Source organism: Leptonychotes weddellii, chromosome 11 (genome assembly GCF_054177405.1).
Source record: "Leptonychotes weddellii isolate Sample4059 chromosome 11, ASM5417740v2, whole genome shotgun sequence".
In the NCBI taxonomy this organism is placed as follows: Eukaryota; Metazoa; Chordata; class Mammalia; order Carnivora; family Phocidae; genus Leptonychotes; species Leptonychotes weddellii.
In genome coordinates this window covers 44569625-44589892 of record NC_138379.1, presented here as the reverse complement: position 1 = coordinate 44589892, position 20268 = coordinate 44569625, and the positions used below count along the sequence as shown (strand labels likewise).

The window sequence follows — 20268 nt, the reverse complement described above, 5'->3', positions numbered from 1 at the left end:
TCTATCCTCCCGAATATCGCCTCGGATTCACTTCTCCGCACGTCCTACCTTCCAGAAAGTGGTCGCTTTTCTGTTCAGAGAGTTGTTGCTATTCTTTTCTTCAATCACCTGTTGAGTTTGTAGGTGTTCAGAATGGTTTGATCCCTATCCAGCTGAATTCCTGAGAGGAGATGAAATCCAGGTCTCCTACTCCTCCGCCATCTTGCTCCACCCCCCTCAACCAATCTTCTTTTATTTTCCCTCTATTCCATTTCCAGAGATACCTTGAACATCAATTCCCAGGACTTTTGAGGGTTCTGTCATTTAGTTGTGGCAGTTCTTTGCTTACCCTGTACTATTATAGGTTCTATTAAGTCATTAGGTACCTGTCCATCTATTTTTCCAAAATGTCATCTCCTCTTGTTCTTACCATCTCTGAGGATTTATGCCTTTAAAAATCCCTTTAAAGTCAGTTAAGGGATCAGGACAATGTTCAGCATGGTGCCAGAGGGTAACAGAGCACAGGAGATGGGGATGTGTTCTACATCTTGGCCTAGGATAGATGAGGAATTCCTATTTCCTAGCTTCCTCTCAACATTCATTCATATTGCAAATAATGCATTAGGAGAGGGGAAAAATCCCTTTACAGTAGTTTTAGTGCGATTTAAAAGGAGATCAAAATTGTATGCCTGTGTTCAAAGTGTAATCTTTCCTGGGAGGTACCCTAGGCCTCTGCTTAGTTTTTCTATGGAATTACCCAGCTTGGATGGACTGCTTCTGGAGATGAATTTTGGCCTTGAAAGGAGCAAATACTGCTGGTGCTTAAGGAGGTACAATTTCATTATCAGCATATTTAGTGTGTTCCTCAAATAATCACTTTAATTTTAACAGTTATGATGTAACAGGAAAACAATGACAAAATCCGTTATTTTATGCAGATGGCCCCCACAGAGGGATACTGGGTCCTGCTGGTCTGGTCTTTGCCTCCCCGTAAGCCCTCTCAAGGGCAGGGCCTGAAGGACAGACTGACCCAAGCCAGTTCGGGAGGAGCCGCAGAGATATGAGGTGTGCTCTGGAGAAGTGATTCGGTGCCAGGCCCTGCCACACACCTTCGGGTTCCCATTGGTACCGACCTGCGGGTCACCTGCCCTCGGCCAGCCCCAGGGATAAAGGTTCTGCGCCTTTCCCGGCCGCGGTCGCCCCGCCCCCTGGGCCCCCACCCACCCGCGGGCGCCTGAAAGCGTTGAACTTCCAACGTCCGGTGGTGAGAACCCGAACCACGCGCGGGGAAACGGCTGAGGTCGGGAAGGTTAAAACGAGAGGGAGAGAGGCTGATGCACAGAAGGGTCGCTGGCTGAAATGGGCTTTCAGGACAGGGAGCAGAGAGGGGAGGAGGGTGAGCACCGGGGAGGCCCGCGAAAGGACTGGGACCCCAGGAGGGGAAGGGAGAGGAAGGGAGAAGGTGGTTTGAGTGAGTGATCCACAGGGAAGGGGGACACATGGGCAAGGAGCAGAGGAAAGCCAGAGAATGGGAAGTTCTCCTGCGGGGGGTAGGGGGGAGGTGGTAATTTAGGAGGAGAGCCAGTGTGCTCACTTACTCCAGCAGGGAGGGGCCGTCACCAGGGACAGGAAAAACACGTGTTGCTGTGAAGTCCAGAAGTAGCTGCCTGGGTAAGCCTTGATTCTAGTATGTTCTGATGACTGGCAGGCCTCTTACTCAGCAGGACTTGGAAGACACTGCTGTAACTATTGGGTTAGGTTGTAATTGTTGTGAGCTGACAAAATGCAGAGAGCTGTGATCATAATCCTACCTCCTAATCATATTAGGTCTCATTAACCCCTTCAAAGTGCTTTCCCCTATTCTAATCCCCTCCCTGCAACAGCCCTGGTAATGTCAGGAAATGGTTTTGCCTTATCCCCTTTTTTATAGGCAAAGAAGTTCAAAGTCAGGTGAAATGATTTGCCCAGAGTCATAGATCAAGTAAATGACTGAGTAGAAACAACAGATTGGTTGAGATTTTAGTGAAGCCAAAACTGGCCAGTCTGGAATAAAGATAATTATGGCAGGATGTGACTCCGTGACAAAAGGTAACAGAGGTGATGGCTTGATGAGCCCATAAAATAAAGTCCCCAGGATCAAAAATCATTCCCTCCTCATTGGTAAAGTCTAGGAAGCAGATGCTCTTCACCCTGGGCGTGAATATATATCTCTACGGCATCCCTGAGACCCCTCTATCTGGCCTGCCTTGACTCAGACTAATAGTCAATTTAGAAATTGGAAGACTCACTCCATTCAGGCTGCTATACTAGAATATGGTAGACTGGGTGGCTTATAAACAACAGAAATTTATTTCTTACAGTTCTGGAGGCTGGGAAGTCCAAGACCAAGGTGCTAGCTAGCAGGTTTGGCATCTGGTGAGAGCCCACTTCCTCGATGACCATCTTTTTCTGTAATGTCACATGGTGGAAGGGGCAAGGGAGCTTCCTCAGGCTTCTTTTATAAGGGCACTAATCCTACTCATGAGGGCTCTGCCCAAATTATCTAATCACCCCCAAAGACCCCCATCTCCTAATACCATCACCTCGGGGGTTAGGTTTCAGCATATGAATTTTGGGGGAACACAAACATTCAGACCACAGCAGAGTTAGAAAGGACTTGCTTTGCTTAGTGGCATCAAATACGCACAGGCGAAATGGTCACTCCTTTGTTTTCAGGAGTGAGGCAGTGCCTTCTATCTTGTGTCTTAGACTGGCTTGCCTGCCCTCCCTATTGTTTCATAACATGCTTAACCTTTCCTCTGATTGGTGTGCAGGATCTATATAAATTAGGTGTTCATTTAAACTACTGATGCTGAACCCAAGAGAGGTTTCAGGGACTTAGAGATGGTGGGTAGGAGCCAGCTACAGGAAGGTCTAGAGAAAGAGCTTTCCAGGCAGACTGAATAGAGAGGGAAAAGCTCTAGGGCAGGAATGACCTTGGTGAGTTTAGGAAACAGAGGACCCAGGAAGCTGGAACACAATAACCAGGGGAGAAAGTGGCATGGAATGAAGTCAGGGAGTAAGGCAGGGATCCAACTATGGGTGTGGGGAAGGGAGCTGGGGGTCTAGGGAATTAAATCCGGGCAAGGGTGGGCTCCTGGAAGAGATAGGAATATCCCCATCAAGGCTCCAATTAAATACTGCAGAACAGCAGAGGAGGTGAAACAAGAAAAGCCAGGCCAACCTGGCTGAGCCTCCTAAATTAAGGTGATATGGGGTGAATGGAAGGAAACACAAAGACCACTAGTTTGCAACACAGTGCCAGTGACCTCAGGAACCGTATTAAGAACCACACCAACCTCAAAAACCTAGAAAATGAAGGGTGTCTGAGAGGATATTTAAACCACAAACCCAATTCAAAGCTGCAGACTGTCTTAAGTGACTTCCCTCTGGAGAGGACTCTGTGGGACATCCACCTCTGAGGCTGGAGGTGCACCTCCCCACTGTACTCTCTACAGACAAATGGAAATTTGTCTATATATTATATTGTCCATGCAGTACATGCAGGTTTATTATTCACTAGCTCAGGGGCTGTCCTTAAAAATGTATAGCTAGACTATACAGAGAGAGTTTTAACTGGCTGTCTGATGGTAGGTATGGTTGCAGTGGAGCTGAAGGGTAAAAAAAATACTGGAATGTTACACCACCTGGTAGATTCCAGAGTCCTAATGAGCTTCTGTACAGCCCTCGCCTTAACTATTAAACTTGAGAGAAAATGATGACTTAACCCCCTTAAATGTCTTTAAATGTTTGTGTTACCCCTTCTTCTGCCGCAACCTTATACCAAGCCACCACCATCACACCTGGATTTCTGAAATAACTACTTTATCTTTCTGCTTCCACACTTGCATCCTTACAAACTGTTCCCCAAACGGCAGTCTGAGTGGATCTTCTAAACACTAAATCAGGACTTCTTTTTCCCAGTAATGGTGGGATAGGTTATTTGGATCAACCCTCTGGCTGAAAACAACTTAATGAGAGAGAAAAACTGGACAATATATAAGAAACATTTTCTTAAGATCAATGAAGAGATGACAAAACAATAAGGAATTATCATGCCCAAAAGTGAAGGGAAGACTTAGGAGCCGTAGGAAGGCATGGGAGCCTCTTTTGCCCTGAATGCACTTGCACATTCCCCAATTTAGAATGTTTTGACTGCGTTGTGAGTCCCAGTGCACAAAAATCAAAGTGGGGAGTCTAATAATAGACTGCGGTGAACAGGCTCTAAGGTATCTCCCACCCCATCCCCCAGCGTAGGGGAAGGGGCTTCCAACTTTAATCTTCACCAGAGAATATGGCAAAGTGATGGAACACCATTTCCATGACTGTTATGAAAGCCTCGGTCTTGTTAGCAGACACATGGCAGGGAACTCAGGGTAGCCTGTAGCAAAGAAACTAAAGCCACAGATTCAAAAAAAACAAAAACAAAAAACCCTGTGAATCCCAACAAATACAAAGGGAATCAACACCGAGAGTCATCATAATCAAACTAGAAAACCAAAGAAAAAGAGAAAAGCTTAAAAGATGCTAGAGAAAATGATAGATTATGTTTAAGAAAGGTGCTTTGTAAATGGGAGACAATAAATATTTTTTAAATGAGTACACAATCACACATAATTTGGGAGCTTTTATGCTTACTAGCTCTGTGATTTATGTCACTTGACCTCTTTGAAACTCAGTCTCCTAATCAGCAAAATGTAGATAACACCTACCTTTCAAGGACGATTGTGAGGATTACATTCCTGGTATAATTAGGTGCTCCTGTTCTGCTCAGACTCTCTCCCAGATTTGGGTTTCTGGTCTATTCTATGCAAATTTACTCTCTAATCTAGGTCTCCAGTCCAGGCTCCTTTCCCAGTTCCAAACATCCATCTTGAAATACTTCTATATCTAAAACATATTTCCTTCCTTCCCTTTTAAAGGGCTGGAGGCTTCAGAAAAACAAGTCCTATTGTAATAACATCTGTTCAGCTACACGGCGGGGGGTGGGTGGGAGGCGAGTGATCAAACATTTAGCTTAGGGTGCACCTGATAATTCCCTGACCTAAATAATACTCAGTAGTATTTTCCCAAATTCTGTCATGACAAGAATAACCTGAGGCAGTTGTTAGTAATACAATTTTTGGTTCTCTTGCCACTGAACAATATGACTCTTTAGGTTTAGGGTGGAATCCAGAAATCTGATTTTTTAACAAGCACCCAGGTGACTCTAACCCTCAGAGAGTAGTGGGAATATAGCTAGGAGGTGGGGGTTTAAAAACTGGCCAAGCTACTGATTAATCTGAGTGAACAAATATTTCCTGCTGTAGGAAAGGAGAGAAGAAAGCACAAACAAGAGGCTGGGCCTATGAAGGTATGGATATAATATGGCTCATGTCTGGACAGGCTCACTAACTTTTGGAAGACATAGGTATGCATAAAATATTATAAGGCAAACAGACTATGCTACCATTGGATGGGCAGTAATGGACAAAACAGGAACTCTGATTGTAGGGACCTGGGAAAGCTTTGTGAAGGAAGTAGAAGTACACTCTGAACTAGACTACTGTCTAGACTTCCAGAATTTTTCAGGTGAATATAAATACGAAATGGAATTTCAGGAAAGAAAAATAGTTTTCAGTAAAGGAATAAAGGCAGAAAATGCCCAAGTTGGTTCTAGTAAAGGCAAGAACACTGAGCTATTCCTTCCGTATGTACAGGGGAAATGCCTGGATGAGGAGGTAGAAAAGGGCCAGGTAGGAAATGAACAGACAGTTTGAAACCCAGTGCAGAAGATCTGCCCAGATTAGGGGTGAGAGGGTGGGTGAGTGAGAAGAGGGAGAAGAAACCTGAAGAATCTACCATGAAACTAGGGGCCTCTGAGACAGAGAAAGCCAAGATTAGTTCCTACCTCAGGACCCTTGATCCTCGCACCTTCAGAAACCACTTTCTGACCCATCACTGACTGGCAAATCTTGAAACTTAAGCCCCCAAATGCCAGAATTCTCACTAATCTACCCCAGTAATGGGTAGAGACCCTGTGATCCCCTCCTGAGACTTTAAACATGTCCCTGCCTACTCAACTCCCTACCCACCTACCCTGCATATTTCATCTGTTGAAAGTTCCTGGAATACTTCATTTCACCAGCAATTTCCTCTGCCCAAAATGTTTTCCCTCACTTCATTTGACTAACTTATTCATTTGTTGGGTGTCTGTTTAGACACTTCTTACTCAGAGAAGCCTTTCCTACTCCCTTGATCTGCATTGTCCTCCACCCGTTACCTTGTAGACGCCCTTCGAATATTTTCTTCATAGTTCACACAAATATTGAAGATGACATTCTTATTTGTGTTTGAGGCTCTCTTCCTTCACACAGTAAGCTCTGTGTCTCCCTCTGTTTCCCTCAGCACTTTCTGCTCAGTACCTACCCCAGGGCATTCTCCCACCATTAATACTTGTTTTAAAGAGAGGGGGAAAGGGATTGTGGCCTTTTCCAAGATACTCTGCATTCTCAAGACCCTAATGCCTTTCCTGCTTCCTTCTCCAGAGCTAGTGCTTGGGTTCAAATCCTGATGTCAGTATTCAGCTGGGGTACACTGGACAAGTGGTCTACACTGCTTAAATCTCAGTTTCCTTTTCCTGTAAACTTGAGATGATGACAGTTCCTACCTCACAGGTTGTGAGGAGCATTATAAGAGCTTCCATGTAAAATATCTAACAAGAGTTTCTGGAAAATAGTGGTTGATAAAGGTTAGCTGCCATCATTATTGTCGCTAATAACTGATCACCTCTAAGAGTCAAGCTCTCGGGCTTTTTTCCACAAGAAAGTTCTCCTTAATATACTCAAAGAGATCTTATAAATCAAGAAATGCAGTTAGAAACATGGGTTCTAAGGATGAAAATTCACAGAAAACTTTTTAAAATTTTTAAAAAATATATTAGTAGGGAGGAGGAGAGAAAGGGGCACAGTCTGAGTCTCAGGTACTCCCACGTCTTCTTAAAGTTCTTCCCTCTAGTGTTGGGAAAGAAGGAAAAGCAAACAGGCAAGTGCCTCCTTCCTTGGGAGAGGGGGTGCCAGTGGTGGGGGGTGAGGCTGGGCTCCCTTCTCTGTGGGAGGTTTCTGCATCTCTGGCTGACACAGGCTGCCCTCCGTGAATGCTAGCTCTTGCAAAGCACACGTGTGGTTCTTTGGAGGTCACAAAGTTCTCTCTCTCTTATTATGCCCCTTAAAACCCCTCTCACCAGAAGTTTATTTCTGGGACTTACCAGTGATGTCTCATGCACACAATCCATGAATTCCCGGGTGGCTCTTGCCATTGTTTCCTCCATTCCAAACCTTGGAGTACTTCCGCTGTCCTAGGACACTATGTTGCTGCTGCTAGGGTTTCACTACCCAGGAGCCATGACATTTTCCTTCAAATGTAGGGGGGACACCCTACTCCCAACTCCATGCCACACGGATCCAAGAGAAGTAAGGCGGTACTGTTCTCGTACGGTGATTCTGCAGTGGGCTCCTCCAAGGAGATTTAGCTGCAGAAGAATCTAAAGGGCCTCCCCCACCCTGCCACCCCCGCCCCAAAGTGGTCTCGGAGCATGACCAAGGGTGAGTGTTGGGCTTAGGATCCTCTAGTGCACCGTCATTCCATTTTTCCCTCTTTTCTTTTTTTCAATTTATTCCCTTCTTAAGGTGTCATTGGGGTCAGCATCCCCTGGAAAGTTGTTAGAAATGAAGACTCTCAGGCCCATCCCCAGATCTTCTAAATCAGAACCTGCATTTTAACAAAATCCCCAGGTAATTACACACTAAAGTTTGAGGAATACTGATACATAGGACACAATTTTTGAATTCTCCCTCTCTAGCTATTCAGATCCAAGTTCATTTTTAGCCAAAGGAGCTGCATTTCCCCCTTTTTGCATATGCTGATTATTGTACAGGCATTCCTTGGCTGCTGAACTAAGTCAGCCCCAGAGAGTCTGCCACAGTCGTTCTGCAGGCATTCCATGTAAGCAGCCCCACATCTGTTCTTTAGAGATGCCCTAGGAATTAAAAAAAATCACCCAGCCCAGTACGATAGGTTATCATACATGGGTAAATGGTAGGTCTTGAAGGAATGTTGAAATCATCAGCACCTGTAACTCCATAATACCCTCTTCTTCACGTATGTTTTAAGATACTTTAATATATTATGGAGGTGAAAATGATTGTAATGTACCTATTTTGTTAGTAAATGCACACATTCACTGTGCTTAGAAATAAACAGCACAGCTTACACTGAAATTGTACATGCACACGATCCTTGAAGCTAATTCTCTCCTCAACCCATAACCTGTATCAGAGATTGGTTTGAGGACATTACTGCTCTCAGGAGAGAGGTTGAAAGGGCTCTAGCTGGTGTTCACCTGCCACTCCAAGGTGCAGTGTTTCTAGAATTCACCCAGAGATTCTTTAACATGCTTCCTAGGATATAAGTCTCACAAAATACAAAGAACTGCCTTGTGAATGAGTTCTTAGAATTTGTTGCATCCTCTGGTTTGATTTCTGCTTGGTTCTGACCAGCTAACTGGATGAGCCAGCATTGTTGTTTTTCCTCCTCTGATAAACCTAATTCTAGAACTTTCTGTCTGAGGAATCTCATGGAATATTCAAAACAAGAAGACCCCACAAAAGATATGAAATCATGCGATTATTTTCCTGCCTGCCTCCTTGTCCTATGTGGTTGACCAGTTTCTTAAAGCCTGCAGGGTCTTTTTCTGGCTTGGCTATGCTAGGGGTGGAAATTTCTGAAGTCCTGTAGGATACTTTTAGGGCGATAGTGGTTGGCTTACTAGAGGTTGGGCAAGAGGCTGTCTTCTTTGGAGCAACCTGGTATAGCCATTAAGTTAAAAAGGATAGCCTTGATAGGATGTGATCATAAAGCAACTTCATTTTTGTCCCTGCTCCCTCTGCGCAGAGGCTGGTTTCTCAGGTGGGTCCCTGTAATTTTTCCAGACACTCTTCGAAAAAAAGTCCTCCAGTCAATTCTAGTCATAAAGCAGTCTCATTTCAGTCGTTAAAATGTCCAGCCCCATGTAATAGTTAAAACTCTGAATTTCATTTAAGGCAAATATTTCTCCTTCCTCCACTTCCCCAGTCCAGGTTGATTCAGGCTGGAAGCCTGACTTGAGGGAAAGGGAAGTGGGGGCCAGAGGACCAGGGTGCCACAGCTGGGTTCTTCGCTTTGCCACCTCATGCTTCTGCTGCTCCTCTCCCATTCCCTCTAGGGTATGGGTCCTATGGGGCTTGGGGTGAGGTGGAAGGAGGAAGGAGGGGGAGGGGGAAGGGCCTTCCTTTAGGGGAACTTAAGGGCTTGGACCTCCGTGGATGTTCACTATGGACTCCTCCTCTTCTGCGGCACTTAGGTGGGGGTAGGGGGCTTGGGGATGGCTCCACTGGAAACACTGGACAACACCACCTCCTCTGCTGGCCACTTGCTCCACTGGCTTCTGCATTTGGTTCCAGCCCCCTGCTGCCTAGCAGCCTCTGGCGGGAAGCCCACTTGTGCAGGCTCTCCTTGAAAACAACCCTCACGCCCATTTTCTCCCTTCCCCCGTGTGACCCATGGGCCGCATGCTCTTTTCTGTTCTGCATTTAGTGGTGGACACAGTCCTCCTCCTACCCCGACTCAGCCGTGGCCTTCTTGCTTTTAATTTTCTCTAGCCTGCATCCAATACCAGTTGCTTTGGCCCTCTCAATTCTAAGGGGCACGGTTTTCCAGCTAATCTCTGAAAGCCCCTTCTGAGACTTGAGCCAAGGAGGAGCTCAGCCTCCCCAAGGGGGAGGAGGTAGGAGGGGAAAGGCCACAGTACTTCAACTATTTCTCCCAATGTCTCTTTTCAAATTCCTCAAACCTCAGACCTTGAGGGGTTGAGGAGTGGTATTAATCTCAGGGTCACAAAGACTATCTTCAACTAGCCCCTTTGCAGGTCCTCGCGGGTGGTCTCACAACCCGCCTTGAAGTAAGGGGAATTGTCACTTACTGTTTTCTCCTTTTCCTCTGGGCCTCAGCTGCATCCAAGACATCTCTCATTTTAACATGCGCTTTCTAGCTCCATGATGCACCCCTGGAATTTCATTTTAAAGCCCCTCGAGGAAAAGGAAGCAGCTCTATCTTTTTCAGACATTATTTTAAACATGAACGACAGGTTGCCTTCTTTTTTGTCCTTCTGTCCTTATTAACAGTTTATTACAGTATATTCTTGTGAATATTCCTTTTTTTTTTTTTTTTTTTTGCCATTTAGAAATAAGATTGGACAATTCACCATGACTCTGAATTGGGCTTCAGAGAAATAAGGGAATCCTTCTGTTTTCCTTGTTAAAAATAGTTTAAGGCAAAATGCTTTTAGATTTGTGGGTGTTTTCTTTTTACATTGGAAACTGAAGTTAGGTAGATTTTTTTAAAACAAATTCAAGTTTAAAAATATACTTTTTTAATGTTTAGCTTTTCACATCAGGATTCAGAAATATGAGAGAAAGGTTGAAATATGGGAGAAAAGTTGATTTTTTTCCCCCATGTGGGTGGCCAGGCTGGGGATAATGTGGGTGTTAGGTGGGAATGCCTGGCCTGATTGGATGAAAGCTGTGGGGTATGCTGGTTGGGCTTGGGGGGAGGTGGTAAACATAATCCTGGATTAACGAAGCAGGCCCGGAGTGGCTGAATTATAGGCAGGTCCAGTAGGACCATATCTTTCTAGCACAGGGAGTGGCATCAGAATCTCAACCTTAATGATAACTTTACCTAGGAAAACATTTGAGATTCAATAATACTATGTATTGTCTATAATACACCCTTCCCATTATCTGATTCTGATTCTATTGGAGCTATTTTACAGCTCAGAGTTGTAGGTAATAGCAATGCAAAACACCTGACTCTGACACCACCCCCCACTCCTCCCCCCCCCACACACACAATAAACCAATTTAGGCTCCATAATGCATGTGCATTTCGGTATTCCTAATCCATGAATGTGTCTGTTCTTTGGATTCCCCTTTAAACTGGTTATAATACCTCATCTGCTTCCTCATTAATGAGTTAAATCTTTAATATGTATTTATATGTGCATGAGAGTCATGCTTTTTTCTTATTTTGAAAATGACCTCTTTACAGTTTTGGAGTTCTTTCCCCAAGATGCCCTATGGATTCATCTGACAGAGCCAGGTAAACTTTGCCACCAGAGAAGTGTACCTCCTATGGGCTGCTTAAGCGTGGGCACAGCTCTTCTTCTCCCGGAGGTGAATCCAAAGTGACACGGCATCTTTGCTATTTTTCTAATTTTAATTTTCCTCTCTGGTAATTTCATGTTTTGGTTTTGGTTCATTTATAGCCAGTACTCGTTAGTAGCAGCAATGACGGAGAATTTGCTTTTATGGTCTGACCATTTGGTGATCTTTACGAATGGATTAATGGATTATAGAGATCTATTCTCTGGTGGGTGAGAAACAACAGAGAATCTGGATCCTTAGTCCTTTTTACTTGTTTGTCTGTTTTGAGTTCTGTGTGCCCATTGGGAAGGCAACTTTCATACCAGGACTGGTGGAATTTGGGGTTTCTGAACTTACTCTTGACTGAAATTTCAGAATTGAAGCTATAAGCTCTCTTTGTCTGTCTCTGTATGTCCATGTGCCTGTAGTTTAGAAACGCTTTCATCTCTTCATTGTGTGACTAGATAATATTTTCCTACCACCAGAGGGTATTAATACATTTGATTACAAAGAATTCTTTTTTGGGCGCCTGGGTGGCTCAGTTGGTTAAGCAACTGCCTTCGGCTCAGGTCATGATCCTGGAGTCCCTGGATCGAGTCCCGCATCGGGCTCCCTGCTCGGCAGGGAGTCTGCTTCTCCCCCTCCCGCTCCCCCCTCTCGTGCTCTTTCTCTCTCAAATAAATAAATAAAATCTTTAAAAAAAAAAAAATTCTTTTTTGATTGGCTGATAGGGATAAATAAGTGCTTATATAAAGCAAATATTCCTAAAATTCCCAGAAAGCAGTGAAATTGAACTTCTAATACTTTAAATGTGCTGCATTTTAAAAAATATATTCTTATAGAAACCAACTCAGTAACATTTTTAGACTTCAAGTACATAAATTTCAATAAATCTTCAGAAAATAAGACTAGTTTAATATCTGGGGTTTAATAATAATAGCTATGTTTCTCTGATTTACTAGTATTAAGTATAATTCCTAACAATATTCTACTTGGATATTCTTTTTTTACAGATTTTATTGACCAAAATAAGTTAACATTACTCATTATGTTTAAGATTAAACATTAAACACGAAAAAAGTGGAAATGTGCTTAACTAAATTGAATCATTATTCTTAAAAACTTCTTATTTCAATGGTAATTTTGTTTTGTACTATGTCAGTTTAAAGATAATTTCCAAGAGCTTTAGGTAACTTAAAACCTTTGTGTATGTGTATATTGGAAACTGCGGGGTGGGGGTGTGGGGTACTTAACTATCACATTTACCATATTAGAAACTGAAATTGAGAAATGTTTATGATTCTTATTTATTGAATCACTTGAAGATAGCAACAATGAATGCACTGCATATTAATAACATCTTAAGAATATTGTACACCTGGTTTTGACATTGCAGATGCCCTGAGATGGGTCTTAAAATAACATATGAGTTCGTTCCAGAATATAAAATGAAGGACAAAACTTGGAAGTAATTTATCATTTTAACATATACAGTTCAGTAGCATTAAGTATACTCCTATTGTTATACAACCATCATTACCATCCATCCCCAGAAAGTTTTGATCTTCCCAAGCTGAAACTCCGTACCCATTAAACAGTAACTCCCCAATCCCCCCCAGCCCCTAAGACCCTAGCAGGCACCATTCCACTTTCTGTCTGGAAATACTTTTTATTTGCCTTGGTTTATAAAACCTGACTCTGAAAAGTTATGAAATGTGCTAAGGTCTTTGCAAAGTTTGCCCAGTTTTGATGGTCTCATTTCCTTGGTTTACTGTTTGTTGCCTTCTCCTGCAATATGAAGTTCTTTCTTCTGTGTAAACTGTCCAGATTACAAGATATTGTCTTACCAGAATAATTTTCTGTGCTTTATGTTAACTTTATTATGTTCTTGATTATTTTGCTTTTTTTTTTAAACTTTTTTTAAAGATTTTAGTTATTTATTTGACAGAGAGAGACACAGCAAGAGAGGGAACACAAGCAGGGGGAGTGGGAGAGGGAAAAGCAGGCTTCCCGCTGAGCAAGGAGCCTGATGTGGGGCTCGATCCCAGGACCCCGGGATCATGACCTGAGCCAAAGGCAGTTGCTTAACGACTGAGTCACCCAGGTGCCCCTTCCTGTCACTTTCAAATGGAGCCAACCATTGTTTCTTAGGTACCCATGGTACTATCGTAACCGTTTAAATAGCTTGACAACTTTTGGGTTTTGCCTTCCTAAAATCCAAAGATTTGTTCTTTTACCCTATAAAAGAGAGGTTTTTTTAAAAATAATTAGGTTTTGTTATGTTACTATTGATGAGTTTCATGGAAAGAGTCATTCAAATCAGAAAAGATGCTCAGCCTTCCCTAGGTTAAGTTTATATAGGTAAAATATTATTAATGTAAATATTTTAGAGCCTAAATGCTTTATGGGAAGTCCCTGAAGATTTTTCAGTGTTTCTATTTATCAGCGTCCTGATGTGCTTTGCTTCATGTTAGCAACAAGAATGTGGTGTGACCAATCATAATTTCAGTTATTATTTTAAATGTTTACTTGGTTGGAACCTTACTTCTTTTATTTGGACCTCACATCTTCTAGACTACTGGTTTTCATCTGGGGATAAACATCAGACTTATCTGTAGGGTTTTATTAAAATACTGATGTTTAAGACCTACTCTGAATCTCTTTACTTGATATTGTTGATATATTTTTGGTATATTCTTAGTATAATGCATGTATGTTATACCTCAGGAATGTTGTATATCTCAAGAATATTTCCTCTGTAAAAAGCGTGCCCATCCGTTATTACAAATCAGAAGTCATATTCACTATCTTCTTTGAAAATCGAAGAGCAGTTGATCATTGTATGTATAGACATGTTGATTAAAGCTTTATTTCCATTTTTTGGATTACCTTTGTTTTGCATGACATAGAAATAACCAAAATTCATTTGTCAGTTGCATCAGTCTTGTTATGAACACTCGAGTAATTGCCGCAGTCATTTTAAGTCTCTGGCATCTACAGATCCTGTTGGTATTACTCGGATGCTTCCCCAAAGGCTCTGCAATCAGCTGCAGGCCAGAGTTCACATCTTATACAAAGAAGCATGATCTCAGAGCCCATGGAAAAGGACTCTACCAGGTACTTAAAACTTTAAAGAATAGATCTTGGGGACAGGCTTCTGATGTCATTGCCTAAACAACTTTAAGACTGTACAGTGAGCTAAGTCAAGATTTCTAGCACTCTTTTTTAATCAAGAAGCCAATGGGTTCATGATACTGCCAACCTAAGATCCAGCCAAACAAGACTTGATTACACAGGACTGAATGAACTGATGAGAAATGACTGTAGCTATTTGTTTGGAATGTTGCTGATGTTATTTTAATGTTCTATTTTCTGGGTATAAAAGGAAGCCCTTTCTCTTTCTTATTAAGGTATCTATAACTCATAACAATTTAGTGGATTCTGATTATGTGAACTGAAATGGAATATTCTTAAATGATATCCTCCCTGCCTGACTCCCCCTCCCAAATTCAGAAACTTTTATTACGTGTTCTTACTTCTAAATGGTACTAGAGTTATCTGCATAGGTTCGATAAGAATCTACCTACCTTTTTACTAGATATAATTGGAAAAATTGGTATGCAACCAAGGCCTTGTCTGGAATGTCATACTTGAGAATGATGCTTATTTAATTGGGTACTACCAGCCACTATTTTTTTTCCCAAGAGACTATTTTAAAATTTTGCTTTCAACTGTTCAACCCAAATTATGGAGTATGAACTAGCCATTTAAACTTTTTCCTTAGTAAAATGTCTCTCCCTACGAAATATTTTTCTTAAGAATATTGTCAACAGGTTACTCATTTCTTGTACTTCAGACACAACATTCAAAATCAGCTGTTTTCCATCTCTTGATTCTTTTGATTTCTCCAACTTTCCTCCATGCTTCTTACATAGGAAGCAAAAACCTGTTACCAAAAATACTTTTTTACATTTCAATTAGTCTGTTATTTATGAAGATTGGCTGTTCAAAGCAGTACTGTTATTCCGGTCTCCTTTCTTAATATCCTTCATTATAGACACAAAGCCCAGTTCTAAATAAAAATTCTTCCCCATCTCTGCAAACTACATCCCAGAATGGACAAGCTGGACCGAGTAGTGATTTGTGATACATCTGAAGATCTAGTCTATCAAGTGTATGTCTGGCTTAAGGCCATAACGCTTGATATGAAGAAACAGTCTGAAGAGACTGTCCTCAAAGAATACTTCAGATGTTCAATATCTTGCTGTAATCTGCCAGAAAAAAGGTCAACTGGCATGGCTTATTCATGAAACTTCCAAATGAAATGAAGGCAACTGTCTCTTCCAAATTGAGAATGGGCACTGCCTCAATGAAGGACATCCCTTGGACGTAACCAACATCAGATCTGTAACATGAATATACTCCTAAGATACTATGTAAAACATCATGATTTGGACCATCTTTGTGAAAGAGATAGAGATGGAAATGCATAGGATATGTCTAGCTTAATTCCAGATGGACATTTGGATCATCAACAGATACGCCTTCTGTATCACGTTTAGAGAGAATGTGTTTCACTGAAGCCTTTCCGCTGTTCCTTTCCTCTGGAGAGAAATATTTCATAAAGTTCAGGGGCAACATTTGGATCACTTCCTACAGCTAGACTCTGAACTTTTACCATGAACAGTAGGGGGCAGTCCCAATACCCCAACTCTCAAACTTTTCTCTTACTATGCATTACTTCCCAATTGGTGCAGTATTTCACTGGTCCAAATTACCACTGGATTTGTAATATATTTTTTTTTCTGCTTAAATTGTTTTTCCTTTTTTTCTAATGTACTGCTTTAATTTCTCAATTTTGAGACTCAACCCAGTGGTCTAATGTTCTTGTCAGTGATGTAAACCTTCCTCCACAGATTTGACAGGAAGATTTCCCTGAATTTGCAAAAATTTCATAAACAGGACACAAAAGCAATCATCAATCACATGATGGTCCATATTCAAGAATCAGAACGGTGGTAGAAAGTGGCTCAAATTCAAAATTCGCATATCCTAAAGACTGAGGTGGTGGTTTACAGGCCCTCCCTGTTCGTGTTTCATATTCCTGCTGAATGGTTTTTGGAAGTTTTCTAAAGATTCTCTCTGGGAGGGACTTTACCACATAATTTCCACCAGGAGCACTATGGACAACTGATCTGAGCTCCTTTTGTCCTTTTTGGAAAAAGTTTCAACCAGGAGCAGATGGAGGGGTGCTCTGTCTGGGCACCCTCCTCAGACCCTGGAGGGGCTGACTCCTGGCCTCTGCAAGTCTATGTGTTTGGTGTCCATAGCCACCAGGCAGCAGCTCTATGGAGGACAGGCTGCCTACACCACCAGCCACCCCTTTGCCAAGCCCCTCCAGGTGGACATGGCCACCTGGACAAAGGAGGAGAGGCTCCTGCTGACCTGGGGAAATTGTTGCCAGCTCCTGACCAGTCACTTTTATGGAATTAAGGTTGACTTTATGGAAACTGGTTTACAAGTTCCAGCCTTAGAGCTGGTAAGGGAGGTCACTTTCATGGCAGGCCAGGGGCCTACAGGTTCTTTGAGGACTTTAAGAGAGAGGAAGTCACCCAGAATGGATGGATACTGCAGATATAATCTGGTGGATAAAGTTTCCTGGACTTGGCCTCCTAGCCTCAGGATAGCAAGTAACAGAGGCTTTTAGAAGTCCAAGCTGATATTCCTTATGGAAACCTCCAGCACAGCAATATTTAAAAAGGCCTTTTGGTAAACATTCTTACTGCACCTATGTAAATAATCAGGCCAAGAATAATGAGGCCAGATTCACTTTGTGATCAAGAATCTGAGATGCTTTTTGATCAAAGTGGGGAAACCATAGGGAAAAATTTGAGCTCAGATGGAAAATTATGTATTGTCATTCCAAAGCACAGCTGGGTTATTTGATCCTGATTCTGTAAACTGTAGATAACTAACAGCAATGCTAAAGAATTCTTGTCCATAGACATGCAAACAAATTCTGTTCAGGAAAGAAAGAACTATAAAACCAGTTTTGGATCTATTTGCACATCCCTTACAATATTCCGGACCTATAACTGTGTCTGTTCTTGGGATTCTCCTTTGACCTGGTTGTAACACATCACTAGTTTTTTCATGAATTAGTTAAATAGTTTTTTCATGAATGAGTTAAATAAAATTTTCATCATGTTTTTTTTTCTTAATATCTGTATGAGAGTCATGATTTTACCTGCTTTTAAAAATTAACTTTTAATGTCCACTTGAAACTAAATCACCATTTAATGGTTGATCACATGTGCCTGAGTCTTTACTTCAGCTACTAAGGGCCTAGAGACTTTCAGGGAAGTGTCAAGAGACTTTTGAGGCAACCCCCAGTTTGGTGACCTTGCAAGCAACCTAGCACAGGAACTTTCTAGAAGCTTTATGGTGGCAGTACTGTTCAGAAGCCACTTGGTGTTTTTACTGTTCTACTAATTAAGGTGGTCTGAGACTTCTTAGCCATCATTGTCCTGGCCATTCAGCTCTTCTTCAGGGGCTGCTCACACTCCAAAAGTATACTTAAGGGGGAAAGTATAAATTAAAGATCCTCATATTCTAACTCTCAAAGACCAAGAGCAAGATAGTGCTGATGCAACAGCCACATGGGGATTTATAAGCTTGTTTAAATCAAAATCATGTAAAACTTCATTCTTGTGGGGTGCCTGGGTGGCTCAGTCAGTTAAGCGTCTGCCTTTGGCTTGGGTTATGATCCCGAAGTCTCAGGATTGAGCCCCACATCAGGCTCCCTGTCTGCTTCTCTTCTGCCCCTCACCCTGCTCATGCTCTCTCTCTCTCCAATAAAGAAAATCTTTAAAAAAAAAAAAAAAAAAAACTTCATTCTTGTGTCCAGATGGCAGATAGATAGAAGTATGGTCATATTTTCCTCAAAGAGGATTGACATATTCTTTACTACTTTTTGATGACAGAGTACCTGGTACCACTTCCCTGCACACTTTGTTAGAGGCTGGCCAAAAATCTCCTGACCTAGGGTGCAGCAAAACTCAGCAGGGCCCTGGGAAACCCTCACCTATTTAGTTATCTCTTGATCATAAGGGCAACTGTCTTATTTTCCATTTTATTTACTTTTTTTTTTTTTTTTTTGAGAGAAAGTGAGCGGGGAGGAGCAGAGGGAGAGAGAAACCCAAGCAGGCTCCACACTCAGCACGGAGCCCCATGTGGGGCTCGAGATCACGACGCTAAGATAATGACCTGAGCCAAAATCAAGAGTTAGACACTTAACTGACTGAGCCAACCAGGCGCCACTCCATTTTTTTAAAATCAACTCTTGCTCTCTCTCTAAAACACTAGCCTGGTGTATCAAAAGAGAAATATTTTCCTTCAGCAAGTGAGGACAATCTTTAAGAACCACAAGTAACACATAGCAAGGATTTTTGTTGTCATGGGGATGGTTTTATAAATAGTTCTATCTAGTAGGTCCAAGTTACTCTACTGCAGGGCTTGACAGCAGAGTCCTGGAATATTACATCCCTCCTTCATGCTTCCCTGAGTAGAGGAGATATGCATAGCCTGCAAAGCATTTGTATAAGCCGGATTCTCAGGAAATACTTGTCAGGAGAGGAATTTTTAAGCCTACTAAGAGGATATTTTGTAGGGGTTCTTAATGGTATTCTGTTTCCAGAAAAAAAAAAGATGACAGAATGGAAGTGTATCTGTTGAGCCAACATGGTTATAATTAGTCATGGTAATTGTTTAAAAGAACTACTTAGAATTCACATTTATGATGTGGTTTCTCTTTCCCTGGCAGGACACATTTTGAACCATGTCTACAGAATCCTTAAGGATTCTGGAATTCTGGACATTCTGGACATGGAAAGCATTGTTCAATTATACTCTTGTCATAGGCATTACACACCCACAGTCACTATGTTCACACCCATAGGAATTGGTTCTTCATATAATTTTCCATAGCTGTTTTCTAATTTGGCCATTAGGTATACTGCATTGCGCTCCCTGTACAATGACCACCAGAAGTGAACACTTCTAAGTACAGTTTCATAAAGAAACTTCTTTGTAATAAATACTGGGATATTAGAAGGCCCAATAAGTGACATCTCTTTTCCCTGCCTGACTTCTGAAAGAGTAAGGCAAATAGAGGTGAAAAACCACTTTCACTAACAAAGCTTGGTTGGAAGTACATGGCTTATGTGTGGCAAAAGGAGACTTCCCAATCCGAAACTCTGGAATTAGACAGATTACCTAGTTACAGTCCATCCTGAAAATCCATGGGGTTGGGAGGTGGGTGGGAGATGGGCTAGATGGGTGATGGGTATTAGAGAGGACACTTGTTGTGATGAGCACTGGGTGGTATATATAATTGATGAATCACTGAATTCTACTCCAGAAACCAATATCGCACTGCTAACTAACTAAAATCAACAACAAAGCCCATGGAGTCAAGCACAGTCAGCAGGGATCCTACTCTCCACCAACAGGCAGGCTCCCAGAGTGAAAGGGATGTCAGGGCCAGGCATACAAGCCCAAGTTCCCTCCCAGACTCAGTTAACTCACTTAAAAGGAGGAGGAAGGCCTAGGGAAAAAATTCCTTCTCATGAATACCAGAGGCATGGGAAAGACACCTTCCCCACTAACAATGTCTTTTCTCCATTTTCTGGAAGTTTATTTTCCTACTATGAAACAGCTTCATCTCAGATGATCCAGAAACAAAGGACTCAGTCATGATACAGGTTGTATTGCAAACTGTTAATGACATTCTTACAGTACAAGAATGTACTGTCTTGGACTGTTGAATCTCAGATCTGTACCTCTGAGACAAATAATGCAAGATATGTTAAGAAAAAAAAAAAAGAAGAAGAAGAAGGTAGCGGGAGGGGAGGAATGAAGCGGGGGAAATCGGAGGGGTGGACGAACCATGAGAGAAGATGGACTCTGAAAAACAAACTGAGGGTTCTAGAGGGGAGGGGGGTGGGAGGATGGGTTGGCCTGGTGGTGGGTG

At 42.2% G+C, this 20268-nt stretch overlaps 2 protein-coding genes across 2 annotated transcripts in view; both read right to left on the bottom strand.

The window, feature by feature from the left end:
* Positions 1–20268, bottom strand: part of FHIP1B (FHF complex subunit HOOK interacting protein 1B) — a 142753-nt gene that overhangs the window by 65697 nt on the left and 56788 nt on the right. Inside the window, exon 3 of the mRNA XM_081798695.1 lies at positions 49–160. The gene's annotated coding sequence lies outside the window, so the exon portion shown is untranslated. The remainder of the gene's footprint in view (positions 1–48; positions 161–20268) is intronic.
* LOC102728818 (TBC1 domain family member 12) lies at positions 14159–17410 on the bottom strand. The gene is given in 6 exon segments (XM_081798683.1): positions 14159–15391; positions 15394–15491; positions 15493–15803; positions 15805–15990; positions 15992–16061; positions 16063–17410. Coding segments are annotated over 6 exon segments (954 nt in total). The 5' UTR covers positions 16236–17410; the 3' UTR covers positions 14159–15275.